Source organism: Plecotus auritus (genome assembly GCF_963455305.1).
Source record: "Plecotus auritus genome assembly, chromosome: 1".
In the NCBI taxonomy this organism is placed as follows: Eukaryota; Metazoa; Chordata; class Mammalia; order Chiroptera; family Vespertilionidae; genus Plecotus; species Plecotus auritus.
The window spans coordinates 98,658,653-98,679,380 of NC_137770.1; the positions used below are offsets into that span (position 1 = coordinate 98,658,653).

At 38.3% G+C, this 20,728-nt stretch overlaps 1 protein-coding gene across 1 annotated transcript in view; it reads left to right on the forward strand.

Moving 5' to 3' along the window:
- Positions 1-20,728, forward strand: part of TTC6 (tetratricopeptide repeat domain 6) — a gene marked incomplete at its 5' end in the record, with an annotated part of 255,488 nt that overhangs the window by 138,383 nt on the left and 96,377 nt on the right. Inside the window, one exon of the mRNA XM_080653529.1 lies at positions 435-629. Coding sequence (XP_080509655.1) covers positions 435-629 — 195 coding nt within the window. The remainder of the gene's footprint in view (positions 1-434; positions 630-20,728) is intronic.

Here is a 20,728-nt window from a genome sequence, read left to right on the forward strand (position 1 = left end):
CACTGATGTTAGTTAATGGGCAATGTTCTATATTTTCTACCTCTTCAGGGACATTAGCATTTGAGCAGAATTGCAAAGGGGTAATGCATGATGGCTGGATATGGTATCACAAACTGAGTTAGAGAATTCAAGAGAGAAGAGGGTTGGGGTGGGATGAAAATAAGTTTGCTTTTAAATCTGTTGATTCTATGGTAACTGTAAGACATACATGTTGATATTTTAGCAGGGAGTTGGATATATGACTTTGAAGATCTGGTCAATGGCCTGAGATTGTGATGTTAAATTTGTTATAAATCACTGTTATCATTTTAAATCTCATCTCCTACATTTAGGCATCCTTTTCAGACCCCGCACTGATCTGTCATTGAAAATGTATTTTATACCAAAAGACCACACAGTGAAAAAGGAAGCTCACTTTCTTTTCTTTGTTGCAGAATTCCACAAGACCACTCCACTCCTACCCTTCATGATCTGTGCACCACTGTCCCCGACCGGGTGCTGCCCATTGACTTGCATCTGGCTTCTCGAGTGTATCATACAGCCAGCAAGAAAGGCCACAATACTATACTTGGAGTATTTGGAAATTCCTTCTTCGATGATCACTCTACAGCTAAAGAGCAAAGAAATCGGTAAGAGTTCCACTGGTAATTTTGTTTTAAACTATTCAAATTAGCACAGAAATTCTGCCTTTTGAGGTTTAGATTTGAAGACTTGATTTTGTTCTTGGACACTAGAGAGGAACAGTTATTGTTCCTTCCCTTCCCTTTCTATTGAATTTATTGCAATGACACTGGTTAACAAAGTTATACAGGTTTCAGGTGCACAATTCCACAACACATCATCTGTATGCTGTATTGTGTGTTCACCTCCTCAAGTCAAGACGCCTTGTATCACCATTTATCCCTCTATACCCTCCTCTTCCTTTCCCCCCACAACCACTATTGTCCCTATCCATTGATTCTTTTTCTTTTTTTCTCACTTCCTCCACCCCACCCTCCCAGCAGCTGCCTCTGACAGCTGTCAGCCTGCTCTCTACCTATGAGTCTGTCTCTATTTTGCTCAGTAGTTCATTAGATTCCATATGAGGGTAAAATCATATGGTACTTGTCTTTCTCTGACTGGCTTATTTAACTTAGTATAGTGCTCTCCAGGTCCCTCCATGCTGTCTCATGGAGGGTAAGAGATCCTCCTTTTTATGGCTGAGTAGTATTCCATTGTGTAAATGAACCACAGCTTTTTAACCACTCATCTTCTCATGGACTTGGGCTGCTATCAAATCATGGCTACTGTAAATAACGCTGTAATAAAATAGGGGTGCATACATTCTTTCAAATGAGTGTTTCAGGTTTCTTTGGATAAATTTCCAGAAGTGGAATCGCTGGGTCATAAGACAGTTCCATTTTTAATTTTTTTGAAGAAACTCCACACTCTTTTCCACAGTGACTGCCCCACTCTTCATTCCCAACAGTACACAAGGGTTTCCTTTTTTTTCTACATCCTGGCCAGCACTTAATTGTTTATTGATTAATGATGATAGCCATTCTGACAGATGTGAAGTGATATCTGATTGTGGTTTTAATTTGCATTTCTCTGATGATTAATGACATTGAGCATCTTTTCATATGTCTATTGGCCATCTGTATGTCCTCTTTGAAGAAGTGTCTATTCTTCCTTTGCCCATTTTAAAATTAGGTTGTTTTTTGGGTGTTGAGTTTTGTAAGTTCTTTATAAATCTTGGATATTAACCCCTTACCAGATGCATTATTGGCATATATGTTCTCTCATTCAGTGGATTGTCTTTTCATTTTATTGATGGTTTCCTTTGCTGTGCAAAAGCTTTTAACTTGATGTAGTCCAGTTTTTGTTTTGTTTTGTTTCCCTTGCCTGAGGAGATATATCAGAAAAAATATTGCTATGAGAAATGTCCAAGATTTACTACCTGTATTTTCTTCTAGGAATTTTGTGGTTTGAGTCTAGCAATTAAGTCTTTAATCCATTTGAGTTTATTCTTGTGTTTAGTGTAAGAAGGTAGTCTAGTGTCATTTTTTTGTACATATCTGTATAATTGTCCCAACGCCATTTATTGAGTAGACTATCTTGATCCCATTGTATGTTTTTGCCTGCTTCATCAAATATTGACTATAAAGGCCTGGGTTTATTTCTGAGCTCTCTAGTCTGTTCCATTGATCTATATGTCTGTTTTTATGCCAGGACAATGCTGTTTTGATTTCTACTACCTTGTAGTATAGTTTGATATCAGGTAGCATGATTCCTTTAACTTAATTCTTCTTAAGATTGCTGTTGCTACTCAGGGTCCATATAAAATTTTGGAATATTTGTTCTAGTTCTGTTTTTTTCCATTTTTTTTCCTGTACCTACACAGACTAGGTATCTTCAATTCCTGCCACTAGCATGAACTCTGCTCTATCATAAGGTAAGTTGTGTGGTTTATGGTTCCCAAAGAATGTCATGTACATTTTCTCATTTGTTCTTCATAACAACTTTGGGGTGCAGATGTTAAAGTTGAGGCTCATAAAAAATCAAGTAACTTTGCCAATCTTATACGACTAAGAAAATCACAGATATGGGACTTGGTTTTAGATTTCACTGGCATTGGGCATACTTGGGTCCAGGGATCATGTACAAAAGCCATTGCCTCTGGAGTTTCATTTCTCCTTGTGTCATATTTTCTCTTGATTCTGAGTATTCTTTTGTGAAGAGTACAAAAGAGAGGAGAAAAGAGAAGCAGCCAACATTTACTTAGCAATAACTATACTTTTATTACTGTGCTTTGTGTTTTACATCTCTCCTATTTAAATCCATCACTCCCTTAAGGAGCCTAGAAAGATGTTCTTTCCCCTAATTGGCCTCTTAAATTTTAATACCCCAAATATACTGTACATCTGTGTATGGTCCTGTATAGCTGTGTTCTATACATAAAAAGAGTAAGCTTATATCAGCTGCCTCACAAGGCACCAATTTTTACCACTTAGGAGCAATATCACCTGGCCATTGAGAATGCATGCTCTGAAGTGTCTTGCCTTTCAAAAGATATGCTAGGAATCCTGAAAAACCATTCACCTACATGTTTTCAGAATATTTAAAAAAGATTAAATATTAACAAGTTTAAATAGAAATGTTTTTAGTATTATATTTTAGCTATTTTAGGTCTAGAGAATAATATTTTAAAAGATCATTTTTAATTACGAATTGGCATACCTCGATGTGGGATTGGGGGGATAAGAAGAGATAAACCAAAGAACTTATATAAGTTCATAAACCATGAACTTATATGCATAGTCCATGGACACAGGCAATAGGGTAGTAAAGACCTGGGGGCGGAGGTAGGGGCTGGAAGAAAGGGGGAAAGGGGGGGGGGAATTGGGAGATAGCTGTAATACTATCAACAATAACAATATATTATCTATACTAGTAATAGCCTAGGTGGTGTCATGCCCTCCCGTCGTTACAAGATGCGGCTCCACGCGCTTGCGGAGGAGGCTGGTCCTGGTGTCTCTGCTGCCTCATGCAGAGGAGGCGGGTCCTGGCGGAAGAGGCGGGTTGTGGCAGAGGAGGGCAGTTGGGGACAATCAGGCCAGCAGGGAAGGGCAGTTGGGGGCTATCAGGCTGGCAGGGGGGCAGTTAGGGGGCGACCAAGCTGGCGGGCAGAAGCGGTTAGGGGCAATCAGGCAAGCAGGCATGTGAGCAGTTAGGAGCCAGCGGTCCCAGATTTTGAGAGGGATGTCCAACTGCCGGTTTAGGCCCGGTCCCCTATGCCCTTCTTGGGGCCACCTAACAAGTGCTACAGAGTGATCTACAGATGGCTGCTGCTTGTGTTGGGCTAATAGGTATCCAGAAAAGTCCAAGCTGTGAACCTTGGCAAGCTGCTACTAGTGCTGGGCCTAGGGCCACTTGTTGAGAGGTAGGATACACACTGACTCCAGTTGCTGCATGTTTGAGAGATTTTAGGAAAGTCTGAAGCCTGAGCCAGAACAGGCCATTTATATGGAAACAACATTGCAAACAGCTTGGGAGGGGTTGCAAATTTGGTGGGGCAGGATCTCAGGGAATCACCAGGGCGTGATGAACAGTGTGGGTCAGGTTGATGGAGACTCGTATAGTGCCTGCCAGTCAGCTCTGTCAGGGGGAGGTCCCAGCAGTTTTGTCTGGGAGAAGGCTGCCCTCGAGTTCTTTCCTTGATGCCAGACAATTTTAATTCCTCCCCAAATGTCCCTGCATCCTTTCAAACTGCTGCCCCACTGCTGAAGCTCAGAGGCAGTGAGAGTAAACCCATCCATGTACCAGCCCTTTAGGAGGAACTGCCTGGGACTCCAGCAGCCTCCCTGTCACTCAGCCATAATCCCCACAGGTTTTTACAGCCTGAAGTTACAGGGTCTTCTCTTCCCAGCACTGGGGCCCAGTGTGTGACTGCGGGAAGCCTCCTCAGCCAGATATTCCTCCCAATTAAAAACATACCACACATAGGTGTCAGACCAGCCCAATCTGTGCCTCCACCCCTCTTACCAGTCTCAATGTGCTTTCTCCATTACTTCTCTAGTTGTAGGGCTTCCATTCAGCCAGCTTTCACATGGTTCTGAATGATGGTGGTTCTGTATTTTAGTTGTAATTTTGATTTGGTTGTGGGAAGATGCGAGTACCAGATTTACCTATGTTGCCATCTTGGTTCCTACGAAATGTCTCTTAAAGGCTTAAAACTGAGTGTAGAAAATAAAGACATAAACATAATCTAATAGTCATGATACTACTATTTTGAGTCATTTCCATTAGCAATCTACAAGCAAAATATCATATTACAGCTTCTACTAATCATGCAAAGTGTTAAAAATACTGGTTTCTTTCTAATTCTATTTTTTTTTCAAGTAAATCTCACTCTCTTTTTTCAAGAAAGTCAATAAATATTGTATTTGATGATGATATTTAATTCTGGCAATTTGTTCCTAGGTAACCAAATAAGTTCATTTAAGTACTGAATATTTAATTCTCTGCCCTCCATCTCTTGAGGATTACCTTGCCAAACATAGCCTAACCTTTTCAAAATATATCTGTCTGATAAGCCTGCAAATTCAGAGAAATGTATATATTTTTTCTGCACTAATAAGTGTTCTCAAGTAAGGCCATTGTAAACAGGAAATGAATGCCCTTTTACTTGTGTTAATTTCCATTAACTTTTTGGGTTTTCTGTACAATAAACTGTTAACTACAAAGCATAATAATACTTGTGTTGTATAGTTTTAATACTTTCCTAATTCTGCATGTAGTTATTGTTATTTGTGACAAACACCAAGGAATATTTTTTATTGTTTAAAATATTACATATATTAGTACATATATCTCCTTTTTCCCCCCCATTGACCTTCCCCCAGCCTCCCCTACTCCCTGTCGCATGCCCTCATCCTACCCTCCCAGTGTCTTGTGTCCATTGGTGTGCTTATATGCACGCATACAAGTCCTTTGGTTGATCTATTTCCCTCCCGCCCCAACACTCCCCAGCCTTCCTGCTGTAATTTGACAGTCTGTTCGGTGCTTTACTGCCTCTGTATCTGTCTTTTTGTTCATCAGGTTATAATGTTCTTTATTTTCCATAAATGAGTGAGATCATGTGGTATTTTTCTTTCATTGCCTGGCTTATTTCACTTAACATAATGCTCTCCAGGTCCATCCATGCTGCTGCAAATGGTAAGAATTCCTTCTTTTTATAGCAGCGTAGTATTCTATCGTGTAGATGTACCATAGTTTTTTAATCCACTCATCTGCTGATGGGCATTTAGACTGTTTCCAAATCTTAGCTATGGTGAATTGTGCTGCTATGAACATAGGGGTGCATATATCCTTTCTGATTGGTGTTTCTAGTTTCTTGGGATATATTCCTAGAAATGGGAATACTGGGTCAAATGGGAGCTCCATTTTTAGTTTTTTGAGGAAACTCCATACTGTTCTCCACAATGGCTGCACCAGTCTGCATTCCCACCAGCAGTGCAAGAGGGTTCCTTTTTCTCCACATCCTCGCCAGCACTTGTCGTTTGTTGATTTGTTGATGATTGCCATTCTGACAGGTCTGAGATGGTATCACATTGTCATTTTGATTTGCATCTCTCCGATAATTAGTGACTTTGAGCATGTTTTCATACGTCTCTTGGCCTTCCTTCTGTCTTCTTTCGAAAAGTATCTATTTAGGTCCGTTGCCCATTTTTTGATTGGATTGTTTATCTTCCTTTTGTTAAGTTGTATAACTTCCCTGTAGATGTTGGAGATTAAACCTTTGTCAGTAATAACATTTGCAAATATGTTCTCCCATACAGTGGGCTTTCTTGTTGTTTTGTTGATAGTTTCTTTTTTTTTTTTTTCAAATTTTTATTAAGGTATTATATGTGTACATATCTTACCATTGCCTCCCCCCCACCCCACTCCCATACATGCCTCACCCCCCAATGTTTTGCATCTGTTGGTTACTCTAATATACATGCATATAAGTCCTTCAGTTGATCTCTTATTTCTTTTGCTGTGCAAAAGCTTTTTATTTTGATGTAGTCCTATTTGTTTATTTTCTCTTTAGCTTCCATTGCCCTAGGTGTGGTATTGGTGAAGAAATTGCTTCAGCATATGTCTGAGATTTCTCTGCCTGTGGATTCCTCTAGTATTTTTATGGTTTCCTGTCTTATGTTTAAGTCCTTTGTCCATTTTGAGTTAATTTTTGTGTATGGTGTAAGTTGGTGGTATAGTTTCATTTTTTTTGCATGTATCTGTCCAATTTTCCCGACACCATTTATTGAAGAGACTGTCTTGACTCCATTTTATGTTCATGCCTCCTTTGTCAAATATTAATTGCGCATAGTGGTTGGGGTCGATATCTGGATTCTCTATTCTATTCCATTGATCTATATTTCTGTTCTTGTGCCAGTACCAGGCTGTTTTGAGGACAGTGGCTTTGTAATACAGCTTGAAATCTGGTATTGAGATCCCATGTACTTTGTTCTTCTTTCTCAGGATTGCTGCAGCTATTCGGGGTCTTTTTTTTTTTTCCAGATGAATTTTTGGAGAGTTCTTTCTAGGTCTGTGAAATATGCTGTTGGTATTTTAATGGGGAGTGCATTAAATCTATAGATTGCTTTGGGTAGTATGGACTTTTTAATGATGTTGATTCTACCAATCCATGAACATGGTATGTTCTTCCATCTGTTTATGTCTTCCTCTATCTCTTTTTTCAGTGTCCTGTAGTTTTCTGCATATAGGTCTTTTACCTCCTTAGTTAAGTTTATTCCTAGGTATCTTAATTTTTTTGGTGTGATGGTAAGTGGGATTGCTTTTTTAATCTCTCTTTCTGTAAGTTCACTATTGGTGTATAGAAATGCCATAGATTTCTTGGCGTTAATTTTGTATCCTGCTACATTGCCAAATTCATTTATTAAGTCTATTAGTTTTTTGATGGAGTCTTTCAGTTTTTTTATGTACAATATCATGTCATCTACATATAAGGACAATTATATGCAGATGACATGATATTGTACATGTCATCTGCATATAATACTGTCAACAATAAAAAAAGCTTTACTTCTTCTTTTCCAATTTGGATGCCTTTTATTTCTTCTTCTTGTCTAATTGCAGTGGCTAATACTTCCAGTACTATGTTGAACAGGAGTGGTGAGAGTGGGCATCCCTGTTTTGTTCCTGTTCTTAGGGGAAATGGTTTTAGTTTTTGCCCATTGAGTATGATGTTAGCTGTGGGTTTATCATATATGGCTTTTATGATGTTGAGGTATGATCCTTCTATTCCCACCTTGTGGAGAGTTTTTATCAAGAAAGGGTGTTGGATTTTGTCAAATGCTTTTTCTGCATCAATTGATATGACTATGTGATTTTTATCTCTCAATTTATTTATGTGATGTATCACGTTTATTGATTTGCGGATACTGTACCATCCTTGCATTCCTGGGATAAATCCTACTTGGTCATGGTGTATGATCTTTCTGATGTACTGCTGGATCCGATTTGTTAGAATTTTGTTGAGGATTTTGGCATCTATGTTCATGAGGAATATTGGCCTGTAATTCTCTTTCATTGTGTTGTCTTTATCTGGTTTTGGTATTAGGGTGATGCTGGCTTCATAAAATGAGCTTGGAAGTGTTCCTTCCTCTTGACCAAGGAATATTTTAATAGAATTGCATGGGTACATACTTAGGTTTATTTAAAGTAGCAATGTATTGTTTAAGCAAGTTTATTTTGCTAAAAAACAATTTTGATGAGAACTCTAAAAATGTCCTATATTGCTCATATTTTTGCTTTTAAAATGTCTGTATTATAAAGAGAACTTTATATATATTTAATTAGAATTCTTAGCATGGAATTTTAGATTTTGATATTTAAAATAAGGGAAATTACTAATGGCATTTAAACAACTAGATTAATGTTAACACTTGGTGCACAGCCTTCTGAATATCTCTTGTATGTGCATATGCCTAAACCATGTATGCTATTATATAGAAAGATCTTTTTAACTCAATGTTATATGTGAACATTTAAATTATTTCATATTATTCACTAATTTAACCAAGCAGCAATGTAAGAAAATACCTAGGTGTGGAGTTATTTATTAAACTTTTGTTTTCAAAATTTTGATACATAGTCTATCAACTTACACCTACCAACAATTATGACACTGTTAATTTCCTCTCACCCTGTCAAACTACTAATTGTTTATCTTCTATATATTTTTTTCTAATCCAATGAGGGAAAATATCTTTATTACTTTTTTATTAATTTCCAGTAAGGGTGAACACACTTTTAGGTGTCTCTTGGCTATTTTTTTTTCCTTTTGAGAATTACCAATTTATTTTGTTGAGTTGTCATTCATCTTTTTCTTGTGGGTAAGTGATGTTATTATATTAAAGACATTAATTATTTGTCATATATAGTAGTCTTCTTTTTACTTTGCTGTTCGATTTTCAGTATTTTTTGGTGTTTCATGCTATATAGAAGTTTTAATTTTTATATACTAAAAAATTAGCAATTTTTAAATATATTCTAGTGTGGGTGTCATTCGTAAAAAGAGCATTTCTATGCTTAAATTTAAATGTATACTCTCATATTTTTATCTACTAATTTTATAGCTTTCTTTAAAAAATTAAATCTCTATTATTAACTTGATAAGAAGAATAAGCATTATTGTTTTCTCAAATGACTAGCCAATTGCATAATATCATTTATTCAATAAATCCACTTTTACTTACTATCTAGAAATGCCAGTTTTGCATACATTTAATTTCAATGCATTATTGAGTCTATTTATGTATGGACTTTTGTTCTATTTATTGACTTGTCTATGTAAAATTGCTTGTGTAAGTTGTTGATCTACCATTAACAAAGAGAGAGTTAGCAAAAATGCTAACCTACAAAAATTTGCTGACTTTTTCAAATCAAGTACCCCCTAGAGTCAGCAGACCTAACCCTCAACTTGACTTCAAATTATAAGGGAAATTCCTAGTCACATTTAAAAAAATGTGGACTGACTTTTAGTTCTATACATTAAAACAACAGCAACTTCAACAATATTGGGAAACTAAAGTTTAAATGTCAGAATTCAATGTTTAATATCATTTATGACTTTGTTACAAAATAATAATAAAAATACAATATTTTAGAAAATATGTAAGAAATTGCAAAGAAGAAAAACAATTACTCAAAAGCTTACTGTCCAGAGATAATATTGCTTACATTCTTAAATATAACTCCAGATTTTCTGTATACAAATACATCATATTTATTTGGAATAATGCTACATACATAATGTTTTGTAACATGATTTTTAAAACTTACTATGTTGTAAATATCATTCCATGTCAAGAACTAAAGATCTGAGTATTCACTTAAAGTGATCAGCAAATATTTTTTGTGTACCTGCTATGTGGCAGGCATAGAATTAGACACTAGGGAAGCATCTACAAACAAGAGAAACAATCTCTGCCTTCAGAGTACTTGGAGAGTAGCAGAGAAGGTAGATAATGAATTAATTATTATAAACTAGAGGTCCATTGCACGATATTTGTGTAAGAATAGGCCCCTGGCTTCACTCCCAGCCGCCCGGGAGCTGGCGAGTCCCCACTCTGTGGCCGCCCGGAGCCGGCACGTCTTCGCTTCTGTCTGGAGCACCACTCCAGTAGCTCCCTCTGCCGCCCCCCTTCCCCTCATAGCAGGCTTCACACGCTCTGCACCTGCATATGCAAATTAACCTCCATCTTTGTTGTGTTAATTTGCATACTCACTCTGATTGGCTGTGGGTGTAGCAGAGTGATGGTTAATTTGCATGTTTCTCTTTTATTAGGTAAGATGTGACCATTAATATGCAGATGTGCAGGGTGCTGTGGAAAAATGGAAGAAGAGTTCCTAATTATTTTGGGAAGTTTGAGGAAATGATACTTAAATTGAAACCTGAAGAATGAATAGAAGATATCTAGGAGGAGAGGAAAGAATATATTTTTAGGGCCTTGCTACTCAAAAGTATAGTCCACAATCTAGCAGCATCAACATCACCTGCAAACTTGTTAGAATTGCAGATGATTATTATACACATTGGAGTTTGAGAGTCTCTGCTGTGGATAATTGGAACTCATCTGAGAACTGGAAAGAAGTCAAGCCTTAGGGAACAGGGGGAGCAGTGATGAAATTGAAACTGGAGAGGAGGCAAGAGTGTTTATGAAGGATTTTATAGATGCCCTGTATGTGTTTGCTAAGGCATGTGTATGATGGCTTGGAGCTTGGGGAGAGATTTTTCTTTTTTAAAAAATATTTTTTTATTGTTGACAGTATTATAGATGTCCCCCATTCCCCTCCAACTAGCCCCTGCCCCACCCCTGATCTTTACCACCTATTGTCTGTGTCCATGGGTTATGTATATACGCATACAAATCCTTTGGTTTATCTCTTCCAACCCACCACCCCCGCCTCCCTTGTGAGATTCCAGTCTGTTCCATGCTTCTATGTCTATGGATCTATTTTGTTCATCAGTTTAGTTTGTTCTTTAGATTCCAAATATGAATGAGATCATGTGATACTTGTCTTTCTCTGACTGGCTTATTTTGCTTAGCATAATACTCTCCAGGTCTCTCCATGCTGTCTCACAGGGTAAGAAATCCTTCTTTTTTTGCTGCTGCATAGTATTCCATGGTATAAATGTACCACAGCTTTTTGTATCCTCCTACATTTCCTAATTCATTTATTAAATCTATTACTTTTTGGTGGAGTCTTTAGTTTTTTTCTATGTACAGTATCATGTCATCTGCGAATAATGAGTTTTATTTTCTCCTTTCCAATTTGGATGCCTTTTATGTTTTCTTCTTGGTTGATCACTGTAGCTTGGCCTTCCAATACTATGTTGAATAAGAGTGGTGGAAGTAGACATCGCTATCTTATTCCTGTTCTTAGGAGAAATGGTTTTAGTTTTTGCCCATTGAGTATGGTAGTGGGTGTAGGTTTGTGGTATATGGTCTTTATTATGTTGAGTTATGAACCCTCTATTCTCTCTTAGCTGAAAGTTTTTTTTATCAAAAATGGGTGTTGGATTTTGTTGAATGCTTTTTCTGCATCTATTGATAGGATAATGTGATTTTTGTCTTTTAATTTGATTCCATGATATGTCATGTTTATTGATTTGTGAATATTGTACTGGCCTTGCATCCCCAGAACAAATCCTACTTGGTCATGGTATATGATTTTTTAAATATATTGGTGGATTGGATTTGCTAATATTTTCTTGAGGATTTTTGCATCTATGTTCATTAGGGATATTGCCCTGTAATTCTCTGTCTTTGTAGTGTCTTTATCTGGTTTTTGGATTGGGATAATGCTGGCCTTATAAAAAAAGCTTGGAAGTATTCCTTCCTCTGAGATTTTTTGGGAATAGTTTTAGGAGTATAGGTGTTAGTTGTTTGGTGAAACTCCCCTGTTGAAGCCATCCAGACCCAGGCTTTTGTATCCTGGGATTTTATTTTATTATTACAGCTTCAATTTCATCAGTTGTTATTGGCCTATCCAGGTTTTCTGATTCTTCCTGATTGAGTTTTGGAAGATTATATTTTTCTAGGAATTTGTACATTTCATCCACACTGTCCAGCTTGTTGGCATATAATTGCTCATAGTATTTTCTTACAATCCCTTGCTTCTGCCTACAGGCTGTTATTCTCATTTCTTAATGGGCCTTAGAAACTCCACAGGGTGGGCAAGGGGTTTTTCAATAGGGTGAGACAATTGCTTTTCTCCCAGGCAAAAAGTGCCTGGAAGGTAAAGGTCTGCAGGGAAAGATGTCCTCTGCAGTATGAAGGAATGACTCAGCACAATAAACTGGTGTGTGTGTCTGCCTTCTGAGCTCTAAACCCAGAGCCCCCAACTCTGGTTCACACAGCTGTAGTCCACTCTGCCCTCCCTCTGCTGGACTCCAATGTGAGTGGCCGCACAGGAAGTTTTGTGTGCTGTCCCTAAAAGAGGGTGCCAGCATTTTTATCCATCTCTGGCTGGCAGATAGCAACCCTGCTGATTTTTACAGCCAGAAGTTATGTGGGCACATTTCTCAGTTCTAGTGATCTGGGCTGGGGGCCACACTTGGGGTTTAGATCCCAGAGTCTCATTGGGAACCGCGCCCCCCCTACACACACACACACACACACACACACACACACACACACACACACACACAGCTGAGATATCCCTCTGGAACTTTAGCTGTTGTCTTTGGGAGCCAGGCCAGAACTTTCGTGCCTCCACACTTCCTACTAGTCTATATATGGTCTCCACTTCCCATCCTTGGTTATCAGGGTTCTCTCCAGGTAGTCTTCAGTTGATTATCCAGGATGTCTTTTTCTGTATTTTAGTTTTAACTCCTTTTGGTCCTTGTAGCGTGTCAGTATAGCTTCCATTTACTCCATCTGCCGTTTTGGAATCCACAGATAACTGTTTATGGTGCATTTAATGATGGGATGGATTGCAGTCATGATGAAGAATGAAAGAAAGATCTGTGCGCTCAAAGGAGGTGGAATGTAATATTATATAAATTCATTTGTGGTTATACAAAACAATTTTATGTGGAAGAAAATTCAAGGAACTGTTAATTTTGGTCCTGTTTTCATTGTAGATTGTACACTAAATTCATAAAAAATGAAATGTGCTTTGTCTTATTTTTTGCTTTATTTATATGGTATATGTTCTCCCTTCCTTTCATTTTTAATCTTTCTTATTCGTGTCTCTTATAGATTGCATAGACTTGAATATTTTTAAAGCCAATCAGATTTTTAAAAGAATATCTTTATTGTTATGAGCTTTACAGATGTGCCCCTCTGTTTTTAAATTTCTTTATTGATTAAGGTATTACATACTTGTCCTCATCCCCCCATTACCTTCCCAAACCCCCCACTCATGCCCCCACCCCCCTGTTGTCTGTGACCACTGGTTAGGCTTATATGCATGCATACAAGTCCTTTGGTTGATCTCTCCCCCTTACCCCCACCCTCCCCTACCTTCCCTCTGAGGTTTGACAGTGTGATCGATGCTTCCCTGTCTCCGGATCTGATTTTGTTCATCAGTTTATGTTGTTCATTATTTTCCATAGATGAGTGAGATCATGTGATATTTATCTTTCTCTGACTGACTTATTTCACTTAGCATAATGCTCTCCAGTTCCATCCATGTTGTTGCAAATGGTAGGAATTCCATCTTTTTTAGTGCAGCATAGTATTCCATTGTGTAGATGTACCACAGTTTTTTAATCCACTTATCTGATGTGCCCCCTCTTTACCCCTCATTGCCCTCCTCTAGCAAGCCTTCAAAACCCTATTGCCTGTGTCCCTAGGCAATGCATATATGCATATTCTTTAGTTAATTTCTTCCTGGCCCCTTCCCCCATTTCCTCTAAAATTCGTCAGTCTGTTCCATGTTTCCATGACTCTGGTACTGTTGTATTCATCAGTTTATTTTGTTCATTAGATTCCTTATTTGTTTATTTTGATTTTTAAATTCAGTTGTTGATAGATATGTATTTATTGCCATTTTTGTTTCACATTTTCTTCTTCTTAAAGAAGAATCTTTAATATTTCTTGTATACTAGTTTGTGATAAACTTTAGCTTTCTCTTGTTCATGAAACTCTTTAATTGGACCTTCAATTCTAAATGATAGCTTTGCTGAGTAGAGTAATCTTGGTTGTAGTTCCTTGCTGTTCATCACTTTGAATGTCTTGCCATTCCCTACTGGCCTCCAAAATTTCTGTTGAGAAATCAACCGACAGTCATATGGGTGCTCCCTTGTAGGTAACTAACTGCTTTTCTCTTGCTGCTTTTAAGATTCTCTCTTTGTCTTTAAATTCCTGGGAGGCCCCAGAGCCAGTGCACACAGTGGACAGCTTCAGATCATGCCAGATTACAACTCTACCACATCCACAAGTGACATACTCAAGGGGTGGACTGGGTGAGCACCAAAGCGCCACTGAAGCAAGTCCTACTCCATAGGGATGTGTCCTGCACAGCAGCTTTTCCACTGTAGTTGCAGCTGATCCTCACAACCAATTGGCCAGGGGGTCAGTTCCTTCCAGTGACACCAACAGCAACCAAGGCTCAACTACAGGACTGTGCACACAGCACACACAGTGGCATACCTAGAGTATACAGCTCAGGTGATGAGGTAGCCTAAGCCACTGAACCCTACAAGACATCTACTACATGAAGCCACTCTACCAATTCCAGGAGACATAGCAGCTCTTCCTAATACATGGAAACAAACACAGGGAAGCAGCCAAAATGTGGAGACAAAGAACATGTCACAAAGAACAGAATAAATCTCCAGAAAAAGAACTAAATGAAATGGAAGCAAACAGAAATTTTTAAAATAATAGTTGGATCACTCCATGTTAATTTGTTGTCATATCAGATATATTTGGTATTATTTTTGCCATCTTATTTTGTATTCTCTTTCCCTATTTTGCTTCTTTGCTATTTCCTATAATCTATCATGTTTGTCAACATTTGTCTATGTGGGTTTTTTGTTGTTGTTGTTGTTTGTATCATTATTTGATATATAATATTTTAAAATAGAAATCTAAAGCCAGCCTGTTTTTATTTTCTTATAATTTATTTTTCCTCTACTCCTAGATGCTTAGAGAATTTTAAATTTTGCCTTAAATTAAATAATTTCACTAGCATATGTTTGGGAGTGTATTGCTTTTTAATTAATATTTCTTGATACCTGGAAAGCACTTTTGATATGCAAATATAACTCTTTCTGTTTTATTTTGAGTAGTTTTTCCATCCTATTTATTTGGTGCATTTATTCAAGAATATCAATTAGCCACATATTGGATCTTCATTATCTATCCTGTACAATTTTCATCTCTGCTTACATTAATCTCTCAAACCTTTGTTCCACATCAATGGTTTTATTTTCTGAGTTGTAAATTTTAAAAATTTCTTCCAACTACCACTTTAATACTGCTGTGGCATTTTAAAAAATTTTGTCTTAATTTTTCAACCTCTTAAGAAAACTAAGTTCTTTTTCTTATCTGAATTTTGTTACCTGTTTCATGAAAGCATTAAAAAACTTTCTTGACAAAACAAACCCTTTCTCTTAAATTTCTATAATAAATCTTTTTCAAAAAATGTTTTTCATATAAATTTTTTAATGATATATTTCTTTCTTATACTTTGCAAACTCTGTTCCTAGAACTCATATTTGATTTTTGTGTATTCATCTTTGAATGAAGTTAGGTCAAGTCTGGCTACCCAAAGTTAATAATGGGTAGGTTTAACTGGTGTTTCTTGGCTGTTCATCTGGGAGGCATTAGAACACTACTTTTATTTTCTGTTTTTTGGGGGGTAATATTCTTCTTTTAAAATTTATCTTTATTGTTGAAAGTATTACAGATGTCCCCTTTTTTCACCCATTAACCCCCTTCATTCCATACCTTTATTCTCCACCGACCCCCACAGCCTTCACCACACAATTGTCTGTGTCCATGGACTATATATACTATATAGACTGTAAGTAGAAGAACCAGAAGATGCAGATTTATATTACTAATTTAGTTATTTAGAATCCTGGAAGGCATTTGGAGTGGGATAGGACAGGATCTGAAAATTCTGCCTCTGAAATTTTTCTCTGTGGTTGTTAAAAGAAGTTGACCTTTTACTATTGGTTTTCTATATGATAAAGATTATTTTAGGCTTTTTTTCTGTGCATGCACATATATTACATGTACATACTTCTTATTAAAATGACATTAAAGGTGTTGTTTTGACACTTTATATTCCTTTGAGGATTTTATTTTAAAATGGAAAGACAGGCACTTGAGTAATGTTTTGACTCATTATCTCTACTTCTTAATAGTTTAGAAATTGAATATATAAAGTATGCTTCCAGTTGAAAAATTTTATCTGAACCCTACAATAGGGTAGAACCCTATGATTAGGAAAAAAGAAAAATATCTATTGGAAAATGCATTGAGGTACATTTATCATGTAATTTAGTTTTAACAACAACTCTATGTAGTAGATAGATCATTCTATTTCCCAAATGAAGAATATGTGCTTCAGATGTGAGGTTAAGTGTCTAGTAGACATATAGAGAGCTGGTAAGAACTAGGATTCAGGTTTTGCTAAATGTGGTTTCCATTATTTCCCACTGTTTTGTGACCTTGTGAAGACCCTCACGTCTCTTTTTTTCTTTCTATGCTTCATTCTGAGTACTTATTCTCAGAACCAAACCTGGTATAGCTAGGAAGAATCTGAGAGCTTTAGTTGAGTAATATGAGAAAAGCCTATTCTACCCACCCTTGGTGTTTTGGATTTGATCCATTGTGACTGACTTTGGAAGCAGTTTCTGCTTATAATAGGGTGGGTCTTCTATCTTATATTGCTTGATCTGTCTTAGAAACGGAAATCCTGTTTCTGAGTTCTAGGCCAGGACTGGGGCGTTGATAACTGTGGGAGCCTTCCATGTTAATTACTTAAATACTGAAAGCCTGCACAAATACTGCCAGGTTTTCTATTCCTGTCACTGGTTGCCCCTCACTTGAACATTGTCCCATGCTAGACCTTTCTGATGCCACCCGTAGTGCACCACCTGTGGTCTGTTGTACTGCGGTTGGAGTAATGTGTTCTGTCTTCTACTCTGCATTTCCTTCCAGTGTGGGTACCTGGAACCGACTTCCCCCAACCAGCACCTGTTTCCTGCATTGTCCTGCCATTCCTCAATGGTCAGGTCCAATCCTATCCTGCCCCCACCATACTCATTACTTGGCCTTGTTCCTCGCTACATAATCCAGGAAAAAACCAAGATATTATACCACAACACATAAGACTTAATCCTTGTTTGTTCTAGCTAGCGATGAGTCACAGAAGCACCTATATCAGAGCCATAAGAGATCTTAGCCTTCCCCTACCTAAACTACTCATATTTAGGGATGAGGAAACTGAGGCAGAATTTTGCATCCCAAAACACAATTAGTGGCAGATTTAGAACTGTAATTAATAGCAACTGCAATAAGATTTCTATTATATCCATTTTCAAAAAAATAGCTCCTACCTAAGTAAACCTTACACACATTTATAAAATGCAGATTGGGATGACAAGAAGTCATTTCAGTATGCACTGTTAATGTTTGATAATATGTTATATTATTGGATTTTTGTTTTTATATGGAAATACACACACACAAAAAAGGGATTATTTGGACATTGATCTGATTTTAAAGCTGCTAGGATGTGAAAGCTGGGATTTTTTTTAAAAGCACAGCAATGTCATTCCACCAGATGTCACTGTTTGCATGTAGCACTGAAGTTATAATGATTAAAAATACCCCCTCCCTATTCATATTTTGTAAAAATATTAGTTATACACTTATTCTTCTTTAGGTTTATTATTTTATCAGAACTATATTCCCTGAATTTTTAAAAAGTATTCATTAAAGCTGATGCAGATTTTAAAGACTATACTAAAGAAAATTAATTGTAGTTTAGCATCTTCAAGAAGGTGAACTCCCAAAATCTTTTCTAGATCTAGGAGTTAACTTTTCAAACAACAGTTTTTGTAAGTTACTGTTTTCTGAATTTTAGATTATGACCCAATAAATGGGTTATGAAATCAATTTAGTGGCTTGCTACCAGCCCTTAAGTAATGGCTGGAACAGAATAATCTATTGGATGTATTACTTGGTGAAACTTTTGTACATGAGCACTCTTAAAATACCCCTGTGTACATCTTTGAGTTACATAAAAGTGACTGTGAGCTCCATCCTGTGAAGCCTCCCCGAGGTTTTGTACCCCAAGGAGCAAAATTAATTCACTAAGGAAGGGAGAATGAAGATGTGTTGGGGGAACTCAGGTCAAGTCACACCAAGGAGGCGAGAGCCTTTTTCCATGCTTCATAGGATGGAGCTCATGGTCACTTTTATGTAACTCACAGAATATGTGTGCAGAGATTTTTAACATGTGCTCACAGCTTAGTACAAATGTTTTATAAACATTTTGACAGCAATCTACAATAAGAAATACATTTTATATCTCTGGCCCCGTGTGAGACCGATGTTGACAGGGAAGGAGATTTAACTCACTCTAGTGAGGTGGGTGTTATTCTGTCATTCAGTTGCCTTAATCATAATAACAATGATTATCATATCAACCATTTATTGAGCATATACTATGTGCAAACTTGCACATATATTATTTCTGAGCATTAGAGCCTAAAAAGCCTAATCACTGTTGCCGTATATAGATGAGGAAACAGACTTAGGACAGAAAATTGACCTACCCCACATAGCACACTAAATGGCCAAACTGGGGTTAAAATCTTGTGTTTTAGCCTCATTCCAAAAGCTAGCTCTCCCCATTATATCAGTAATTTTTTAGGCTTCTCCTGAGGATAAGGACCACATGGAATCAATTCTAAGTGCATCAATTCTCAGACTCTATCTCAAACACACTGAGTTAGAATCTCTAGAGGAGAAATCTGAGAAGCTATCCCAGCATATTCTAATGATCAGGCTGTTTTAGGCTAGACTGCAGTACATCAGTGGTTTTTGACCTTCAACCTACATCAGAAGCATCTGCAGGGCTGGTTAAAACACCAATGGCTGGGCCCCACCTCCAGAGATTATGATTCATTAGCTGTGATGGGGCTCAAGATTTTGCATTTTTAGCAGGTTCCCATGCGATGCCAATAATGTTAAGTAGAGAGCTCACTTTGAGAAGCAATGCAGCACATCATGCTGACACATTCTTCTTAGTTCCCCAGGACAGGGTCTAAGACTGGCTTTTCCTGTGGGACTTTTCTCCCTTAGCCAAAATTCAACAGTCCTTATTCAGTACCTAATATGTTTGCATTCATGGGAAACAGAAAGTGAATAAGAATTAATGTGGCCCTCCAAACCAACCTATGATCTACTCTGAAAAGATATATGGAATAAATTGTACTTTATACTCTACTAGAGGCCCGTTGCATGAAGAGATTCGTGCAATAGGCCTTCCTTCCCTTGGCTTCCAGCACCGGTTTTCCTCCGGCACCCAGGCCTTCACTCTGGCTGGAGTCTGCCTTCTTCGTCTTTGCCGCTTCGCTGCAGACTCTGGCTGGAGTCTGCCGTCTTCGTCTTTGCTGCAGACTCCGGGTGGAGTCTGCCATCTTCGCTGCAGACTGCCATCTTTGTCTTCGCTGCAGACTCCGGAGTCTGCAGTCTTGTCTTCACTGCGGCACTCCGCTCCCGTAGATCCCTTTACCCCCCTCCCCCCCACCCTCCCTCTCATAGCAGGCATCCTGCCTTGCCTGGCCACTCAGCCTGGAGCAGCTGGGCGGCCACCATCTTTGGCCTTCTAATTTGCATACTCACTCTGATTGGCTATGGGCATAGAGGAGGTACAGTCAATTTACATGTTTGTCTATTATTAGGTAAGATAATGAAAGAGAAAATGCAACAGGAAAACTAGGGAAGCAAAGATGAATTTTGACTGGGCAGAGGGGCATTATAAAGGTCTCATGGAGCCCTGGCCGTTGTGGCTCAGCTGGTTGGTGCACCGTTCTATACATTGAAAGGTGAGTTCAATTTCCATTCAGGGCTCATCAATAGGTGCAGTTTGGATCCCAGCATGGGAGACAAATAATCGATTTTTTTCTCTTTCCTTGCCCTTCTCTCTAAAATCTACACTAATAAAAGAGAAACACATGCAAATTGACCGTACCTCCACTGCGCCTACAAGCCATGCCCACCAGCCATTCAGGAGCGAGTATGCAAATTAACCCAACCAAGATGGCTGCGGCCACGGAGCGAGCAGGAGGCTTGGGTTTCCCTGGCAATGGGGGAAGCCAAGCTTCCCACCCACCCTGGCCGGCCCTGGCCTCTGCTCAAGGCTACAATGTTTCAATTATAGAAGATAAATAAATCCCAACAAAAATGGCAGCAGCCATGGAGCTGGAGAGAGCAGGAGGCTTGGGTTGTCCCTGGTGATGGAGGAAGCCAAGCTTCCCACTCAGCCTGGACTGCCCTGGCCTCTGCTGAAAGCTACAAAGTTTCAATTATAGAAGATAAATAAATCTCAGATACCAGGGCCTCCACTTGGGTTGCCAGGGGGTGTGACCAGCCTGCAAACCACCACAGGCCCCTTGCCCAGGCCGCCCCACACCCCAAGGGAACCCCCTCCCTGATCTGAGATACCCTTCAGGGCAAACCAGCCGGCCCCCACCTGGGCACCA